Source organism: Protobothrops mucrosquamatus, unplaced genomic scaffold (assembly GCF_001527695.2).
Source record: "Protobothrops mucrosquamatus isolate PMUCROS unplaced genomic scaffold, P.Mucros_1.0 scaffold12, whole genome shotgun sequence".
NCBI lineage: Eukaryota > Metazoa > Chordata > Lepidosauria > Squamata > Viperidae > Protobothrops > Protobothrops mucrosquamatus.
The window spans coordinates 2,031,155-2,040,207 of record NW_015386399.1 but is presented as its reverse complement, the minus strand read 5'-3'; the positions used below and the strand labels follow the sequence as shown (position 1 = coordinate 2,040,207).

The 9,053-nt window shown below is 40.9% G+C and overlaps 1 protein-coding gene across 2 annotated transcripts; it reads left to right on the top strand.

Moving 5' to 3' along the window:
- The first annotated feature begins 2,210 nt into the window (after positions 1 to 2,210).
- On the top strand, positions 2,211 to 5,830 carry HOXA3 (homeobox A3). Of its 2 annotated transcripts, none has more exons than XM_015810617.1 (2): positions 2,211 to 2,718; positions 5,054 to 5,830. In XM_015810617.1, exons 1-2 carry the CDS (start codon positions 2,211 to 2,213, stop codon positions 5,815 to 5,817), a joined length of 1,272 nt encoding a protein of 423 aa, XP_015666103.1. In that variant the 3' UTR covers positions 5,818 to 5,830. The 2 variants fall into 2 exon arrangements, with proteins under 2 accessions (XP_015666103.1, XP_029138908.1); XM_029283075.1 differs by having other exon boundaries at positions 2,616 to 2,712.
- The last annotated feature ends 3,223 nt before the right edge of the window (positions 5,831 to 9,053 follow it).

Sequence of the window (9,053 nt, the reverse complement as noted above, 5' to 3'; positions counted from 1 at the left end):
AAGGGGCTGCCCGACTGTCTCACCCCAAAGTCTCTTTTGCTCATTGTTTTCCCTACTTACAAGCAAAAGAGACTTTGGGGAACTCTTATAAGAGTTCTTTCTGCAAAGGGCAGAAAGGAAGCAGCCAGCATCTTATTGTTTCACATTTCTTAATTCAAAAAGTGAACTAACATTTCCACCCCCACCCCCCAAGGAAAAAGGAAAAAGTGTTAAAAGTCTGAAATTAAGAAGAGACATTAGGAAACAGATAGCAACACTCAGGCTCCCCAGTCAAATTCAAAGTAAAGTTCTGGAGTTTAAAGTAAATTTACTCCCAAATCAGATAAAGTCAGTTCCTACCAACCTAAACTGCAGCTGAAATTCAGCTTCTATATTTTTCAATATAGGTTGTTTATTATAACTTTTGAAAGACTTGACTGTTGTTTTTAAAACCCAGCAAACAATAAAAGAAGATAGCTTCACCCTCTGTCGAAGGAAGCTGCCATCTGCAAAAGGTTTATTAAATCAATTGTTCTCTCACGCGTGTGTTTGTGTGTGCCTTGTTCTGAAAGAAACTTGAGTGAACTGAAATGCAAACTCCTGCAATTAATCTGAGTATGCTTGTGAAGTGGTAGTGTGAAATGTTTCCCTCCAGCAAGATACCCTGGCAGCCCACTGTTTTGACTGGAACCTGAGTTGGGAATGTTTGTGTGAATATGAGGACTTTGGAGAGAAGGTGTGGAAGTGCTAAGTTTTTAACTGGTGGTTCTGATGATCTATAAAAAGTTCCTTGGATTGCAGATAAGGAGTCCTCCAAAATCCCACCCAACCCCTTCTCTAGCTGATTCTGCTCAGACAGGTAAACATTGTTGAGTGAACAAAAAATATTTGGCTGGTTTGTAAGAGTGTTTGTGGTTTTGTGCACCCATTCCTCTGTCTGCATCCAAATGACCTCCATACATCAAATGACACTGCAGTCTCAGGGACAGAACCTATTATGGTTGAGTTAGGAGGAAGGTTCAAGCTGTGGTCATGGAGATGGGCACTAGCCGCTGTGCCTTTTTCCAGACATTTGTGAATATATTCATGAAAGAGGGAAAGGGGAAAATAATAATTCAAAACATCTGACTGACTGCGCAACCAACCATAATAGTAATAATGTCAGGTTTGATACACCCTCAAACAATTAGGACGGGATCCTGCAAGGACAGAAGCAACCAAAGGGACAGGCCTGAAACTTCCCACCAAGGAGCGCTAACTGGAAGATAATTTCTGACTGTTACCCGTTTGCTACATGTGGAGACTATTGGATGAGAGAGGCCAGATTTGTGTCCCTGTCTAAACTGGCAGCAGTTAAAGCTAATTTATGCGCAGGAAGTTGGCTGATTATTAAACAGAGAAAGCTTGGGATATCCCCAGCCACTGTGCAGTTTCAACACACGAGGGTCATTATGGGTTCCATTTATCAAATCTTTTGGTTTCCTAGCCAACATTTTGTGAGTTCGAACTCCTCCAGCGTCGGACTGTTGAGTCACTCTTCGTGGTGAGCCTGGAAGATGCATGTATTGATTTTTCTTTAAAAGGCATTGTATCCAACCCTTTAAGTAAAGTACAGCAAGATTTTCTTTTTCTTTCAATAAATAAGGGAAACAATGTGATATTTCTCAAAAGGAAAGCAAAAGGAAAGCATAAGTGGTGCTTTGAAACCCTTCATAGTCTTAAATCAGTTATGGAAAACAATCTGCTCCAACCTCTTTCTTATCTGGAGGCCATTTATTGCAGGGATCGATCAGAGCCCTTTTTATGGGAGAAAAGATAAAACAATTCTTAGCCTGCATGTGGATGTGAGTGTGTGTGTGATTAGATATCACCCAAATCTACTTTCTCTTGGATCTGTAAACCACACAATCTGGGCTGCCAGTAAATCTCTGCATATCTCTTTCTATTTCTCCCTACCCCTCCTCTTACCGAATTTCTCTTCGCCTTCAGGCCAAGTCATGCTGCTAAATATTGCTGACCACTTTTTCTGTTATGGCTTTCATGTCACTTAGCTATTGAAAGTAAGATGGATTTGTACTATTTCTCCACTCTCCTGTGCTTTCCCTACACCCTAGGTCTACCAGGAGAGGCCATTGGAGGAGAAACGTCATGTGACAGAGTGGTGCCAATGTTATTCTTTAAGGGTGTCAAGACCCTGTCAGTTTATGAAATAAATATTGGGAAACAACGAAATGCAAAAAGCGACGACCTACTACGACAGCTCTGCGATCTATGGAGGCTATCCCTACCAAGGAGCAAATGGTTTCGCTTACAATGCTAGTCAGCAGCAATATCCTCTGCCTTCTGCTTCAGCGCTGGTGGAAACGGAGTACCATCGACCTGCATGTTCTTTGCAGTCCCCCACTGCCGGCACCAACAGCACTGTGTCCCATCACAAGGCCAATGAAATCAGCGAGAGTTGTATGAGGACCATCCCCAGCCAATCTCTCCAGCCCCCAGTCCTACCAGAACAGCCCCAGCAGCAGCCTCCGACCCAGCAGGCACCACCACTGCCCCCTCCTCCTCCTCCTCCTCCTCCCCCCTCCGTGTCGCCACCTCAAAATGCCACTGCCAACACCACCCCTGCCAATGCCACAAAGAGCTCCATCCTGAACTCACCTACCATGTCCAAACAAATATTCCCCTGGATGAAAGAATCTCGGCAAAACACCAAGCAGAAAAACAGCAGCTCCAGTTCAGGTAATGGAATAGGGGAGGGGTTAACTGGAGAAAGCAGGAGGGGTTCAGTCCTAGCCCAAGCAGCTGATCCACCACCCGTCAAAAAGTTCTGCTAAACTTCTTGGGACATGAAACTTCCCCGCTATTTTTACTGGGAAATTGAACCTGTGCAATCTCTCGAGATCACAAGCATTATTTTATTTCATTTGTGCATACACACACAAGCCCATCTCCAGAGAGTCCGGGTGATGAGAGAGGCTTCAGTTTGCTTGATGGTGACCTCTGTTCAACTCTGAAAAAAGAATGTGAAGTTCCTTTGCGTCTCTCTTTTCAAGCTTGGATGCCTGTTAGAATCTTCAACATTCCATACTGCAGCCTCTCCCTCCCCCTTTGGCAGCTATTAAACCAGAGCCAGATATGTACAAGCCCCTGGCCTGTCTTCCACCAGTGTTAGCACTTTTTTTTTTTTTTTGGCTTGATTCTATTCCAGCAATAAGCCAGCGACCTATTCCTGCTGAAGCGTAATGAGAATAAAATAGCTCATCATGATCTTCAGTCAAGATCAATGCTTTGTTTGATATTCATAACCTCCTTTGATTTTAGCTCACAGACTGGCAGCCTTATAGGAGTGGGAACAAAGCTTAGGTTTCTTTAGCACTCTGCAGGCAGGTCCATAAATACATTATGGGTGGATTTACAGTGTTTATCTACAGTGTTATTACATAAGTAAACCCAAATCGATGAGAAAAGTATTAGCGTCCTTTTCCCCAGGCATTTGGCTTCTACTTATCATTTACTTCCGCAATTTATCTTGGACTGAGAAAGTAGATTCTAAACATTTTTGGAAATGTTTTCTTCAATGCATTTCTAATGCTATCCTAGAGTAAAATCAACATAAGCAGGCTTTATTGTTTAAGGTATTCAGTGTTCCATGCTCTATATTTTTCTCTATATATATTAGCTTACAAAACCAGAATCCGTATTTCTAGTCAATCGGAATACTAAGAGTAGATGCTAAATGCTTATATTTGGAAATAAAGCTAGAAAGCCTTTTAGGTAGATATGCTTTAAGCTGCAGCTTTATCTCATCATTGTTCAGTAGCCAGAAGCTTAGATACATAAATTAAGCTTAAGCATATAAAACTTGTAAGAACAACTTATATACTTCCAAAATTCCCCTCTGATAATCAGAGTTGAAAGTACTGGGTAGCTTCAGCAGTGGTTTCTTCCCTAAAGTGATGAAAAATACAGGGCATTTTTGAAAACATCTCAGTATTCTCCCTCCCTGTAGACACAGGGCAATTAAATAAATAAATGATAAACAGTTTACCTTTACCTGTATTTCAAAATGGTTATAAAGGCTACTTTTACACTTAGGGAAGGAAGTGTCCTCCATTTGGTTTGGACTACATCTCCCATAATACCGCTAAATTACTTGAGTGAATTGAGCCTGATGGATTTTGCAGTACAAAGCCTCTTGTGGGCATCAAGCAGTATATTCCTTTAAACTCAGTCACAGATTTGGCCTTGTATGGCCTTATTTCACTCTATTCTTTTCAATGGGCTCAAACTGGCTTTAAGCCAAGAAATATTTTACCGCAGGTGAGTGTCCGAGGTTACCCTGAGAAGGAAGTGGAGGGAGAATGGATGTTTGCTATCAGGGTTATATTTTGATTTTACTGATATAAGGTATCCATGTTATTGAAGACTAATCCAACACAAGTAAGGAGGTATTTCTGTGAAGAATAATCTGACCATCTATGTCATTAGCTCCTTTGTTTATCTTTCTTGTAAAAAATTACATTTCTGAGGAGCTGTTATTTCTAGTAGTTTTTGAAAACTGCATGGCTCCTTTTCTAGAAATGGTTGCCTCAGGCAGTTTTTACCAGATCAGAGAATTAAAATGGGATGGAAAAGACCAGATTATTATTTAGCCTGGTGGTTTTCAATTCTTATAACCCTCACTCTATATAGCTATTCTGGGGATAAGGAATTAGAAGTCAAATATACTTGGAGGGTCCTAGGTTTGGAGGGATCTGTAATCAGTGCTCTTCTTAGGATAGCTTGCTAGCCTCAGTATGAGGGAGACACTGACCATTCATCATGATTGATTCCAGGCAGGATGGTTGAATGGAAGAACACCACTCGGTACTTTGGCTCAGGCAGCAAATGGCCTTTGATCAGTCTTCCTTCCATTTATATACACATTTACTATTAGTTTGGGCAGAGTGAGCCATTCTAACATTAGATCTCTGAGTGTACTTGCAAATTTAGCAAGTAGTAGTTTATTATTATTTCTGGTCATAGTATGCTAGGTATCATCCTACTTATCTTGTTCTTTGTATGATTTGTATAGGTGAGAGTTGTGCTGGTGATAAAAGCCCCCCAGGGCAAGCTTCTTCTAAAAGAGCCCGCACAGCTTACACCAGCGCCCAGCTGGTAGAACTGGAAAAGGAGTTCCACTTCAATAGATACCTTTGCAGGCCACGAAGGGTAGAGATGGCTAACCTCCTAAATCTCACTGAAAGACAGATCAAAATATGGTTTCAGAATCGCAGGATGAAATACAAAAAGGATCAGAAGGGCAAAGGCATGATGACCTCTTCTGGAGGACAGTCCCCCAGCAGAAGTCCTGTCCCTTCAACTGCTGGAGGTTACCTGAATTCTATGCATTCCCTGGTCAACAGTGTTCCATATGAGCCTCAGTCACCATCATCTTTCAACAAGTCTCATCCGAATTCTTACAGCATCCCTACATCATATCCAGCTCCTATCAATAGCTGCCCGCCTCCTCAAAAGAGATACACCGGAACTGCAGCAGTGACACCTGAATACGACCCTCACCATCTTCAAGGCAATGGTTATGGCAATCCACATATACAGGGAAGTCCCGTCTACGTTGGGGGCAACTACGTGGATACCATGGGAAATTCGGGACCATCTATATTTGGTCTAACTCATCTCCCTCACCCATCCTCTGCTAATATGGACTATAGTGGGGCAATGGGCAACAATCATCATCATGGACCTTGTGATCCCCACCCAACATACACAGATCTTGCTTCTCACCATCCTTCTCAGGGAAGAATTCAGGAAGCGCCCAAACTGACCCATCTGTAATATACCATTGGTTATATAGTGAATCTTAAAAGCTTCCCAAGTTTTATTTTTAAGAAATGGGGGGGTAAAACCCCCAAGTTTTAAATCTCTGTCCCCCCTGCCCGCCGCTACCCAATACAAACAGTTTTATTTGCTTATGGGTTTTGTTCTGTGTTTTCCTTTTTAGTAAAATGCGGTTTCCAGTTTATGTGACGTAGCAATATTTGTTGCTTGAATTGCTCTCTCGTTTCAATAGTGGATATTTACCTTCTTGAACTCTTGCCTTGTGATCTCACTTTGAGAGTATACATAGGCTTTGTACTCTTAACTTTGACTCTTTTATCAAAACAGGGTATTATGAACAAATTTTCTATACAGACAGTTCTTAAATGTGAATTTGTTCATACAGAATCAGTCCCATCTGGGAAACATTTTTTTTAATTTTAATTGCACTTCTTTTAGATAAGGAAAAAAAAAGGCGCTTGAACAGGGACTCCTGAGCAAAATGATTAATACGTGTATACGTCTTTCAACGTGTGTATGCTGGTGAACTTTCAGATTTATTTATATTTTTTTGAATAATCTTAAGTGTTTTAAATTTTTTATTTATCCCCATCTGTTCATATTTATATATATGAAGATATTAAAAAAAATAAACTTCTTTACCCTGAGTATTCAGGAAATATTTGACTGGCTGTATCAATGGCATATAAGGAGAATATCATTTGAAAAAGGAACCAGAATGCTTTTATTTATTTATTTATTTATTTATTTTTAAAAAGAAATAATGCAATAAAATCTGGAAAACAACACATCAGAGTAGGAAAGTAATGAATGTCTATAGATAATCTAGGTAGTAGAAAATGGGTAAACTGGGATTTGACAACAAAGGATCATTGATTTGTTTTCAAAAGGATACACTCACATTCTTAAAACTAACTTACTAAATAAAAGCTTTTGTTCTGAATAATAGAAATTTTATGACAGAACATTTGATTGCCATCCCCCACTCCCAATCCAAGGACAAAAGGGACGAGGAAAAGGACTCCGGAGACGATTGAGGTCCCTGAGTTTTAAAATGCACAGCCAACCTTTTAAATTTCCCTCTCTCTTTCTTCTGGCTGGACTTTTAAAGCTGCCAAAATTTTAAGTATTTCCAGAAGGTACTGCGCGCTCGTCTGTTGCCTTAAAACCGAACGAAGCCTCTTCCAGCACCTCCAAGGCTGGTCGAACAAGCGTTCCTGTCGTTCGCGTTTGACTTGCCGACGCAGAGGCAGGCAGATTCAGCGAGTAATTTTCCAGAGCCGGCTCTTGCCTTAGCGACCTCCCCAAAGGAAAGCCGCACACTCAGGGCCCTAAACTGCTCCAAGCTGGAAAAGATCCCTGATTGTCAGCATTTCTCTTTGCAGATTTTTTTTTTTTTGGGGGGGGGGGGAGCCTACGTGGCCTCAGTCTCTCGTCTTGTCCGCGGCTGTACCCCTCTTCAGAGTGGTGGACCCGGGTCCGAGAGCAGCGAGAGCTAGGGAAGAAACAAAGGCTGGTTTCTGGAGGAGCTTCTTCCCCGAACGAAGAAGCTCAGGTGCTGTAACTTTTCTCTGGAGGCCGCAGGCGGCCTGGCTGCAGGCTGTTCTCTCTCTCCCGTTGGCTCTTCTTGCTGGGAAGCTCTCAGTTGCTTCTCGCCTCCGCGCGAGGGGGGCCCTCTGAAACGACCGGAGTTTTTTACCCCCACACTTTGCCCCACGGGACAAAATGGACAATCGAGAAACAGTGATGATGGGCAAGTCTTGTTGTTTTTCTTACCTAAAGAGAACGAAACTGAATAAGAGTCCGTGGATTTAAAACCAGCGCGTGGGCTCATATTTGCCATGGCAGGGATTCAAAGCACATTTGTTTACAGGCAGATACAATTTATCATCCCAGTAATGAAGAAACGGATTCCGCAACCATAAATCTGTTCCCGAGGCGATGTGGGCAGCTTTGAAAGAACTATTCCTTATAGTTTCCCCCACCAAATAGGCTTGCTTCTCCTCTCTGGCTACAGGAATTGTGGAATATTTACCATTCCGTACATCTTGTTAATCTAATTTCCTTTCACATCCCAATCTTTCTCATTCTTTCTTGAACGGGGGAGGGGGACGAGTGTAGAAAAAAATCATTTATATAATAAAGGTGCATGTATAGAACCCCTCCCACTCATAAATACACACAATTTCTAAACAAGCCTTTGATGCAGCCTAAAAGATCCTTTCTGTCCCTCAAATACATCTGTGCTAAAAAAAAAAAAAAAAACTTGGGAGAATCCATAGAGGGAACCCCTCCTCCCTTATTTCTAAACAGAATTTTGAAGGCATGAGGTTTATCGGCTGTCTTGAATTTGTTTAGGAAGACTCAGTATGTATATGCAGGTTTGTCTTATTATGAATAAAAAGGTAGGAGAATATGTCACTATATGATCTGGCTATTTTGTTTAATCTCAATACATTTGCCACCATATTGGTTTCCCTTTCTAAAATATTATCAGTCTTCATATTTTCATTAAAAAAAATATCTCTCTGGTATTTTTCTTCTTTCCTCCCCTCCATATCTGAAAAGCTCCCAGTGGCCAGTGATTGTGCAATATACTAAATTCCACATTCTAATTTTGCATTTCATACTTACAGCATTTTATCTTCACTTAACCATTTTCCTCTATACTTTACAGCTGCTTAGCTCCAGACTGAATAGTAAAAACACCAACTCTATTGAAAAAGCAAAACTATTTAAAAGAGAATTATGGAGTGGAGGAATCGCTTTGAAACTTCTATCTTTTGAAAAAAGATGAAATAGAAGGGGATTGTGGGTGTTATTTTCCCCCCCTTCAAAATTAATTAAAGAAAAATGCATTATATAAATTAATGGCATTGAAAGCAAGAGAAAAAGGGAGAAAACTGACAGGTATGAGAACAGAAAAACTGACCCTTAAAAAGATATATATAAGACAAAGGAAATGGATTCCCCCACCCCCACCCCGTGCTCCAGTCTGATTTCAAAGACATTTGTTTACCCCTTCCCTTCATCCTGCATATATTTTATCTGCAAGAAAATGTGCGTTCTTACAGAAATAAGAAAAGAAAAAAAAAGGCTACTTTAAAAAAAGCCAACTAAGAAGAAAAGCTTTTTTCCAGGTGGTTTTTCTATTAGATTGCCCACGGGAAGAAAAAAGAAAAAGAACCCACAACCCACAGCCTACATAAAAAACAAAACAAAAACAAAATCTT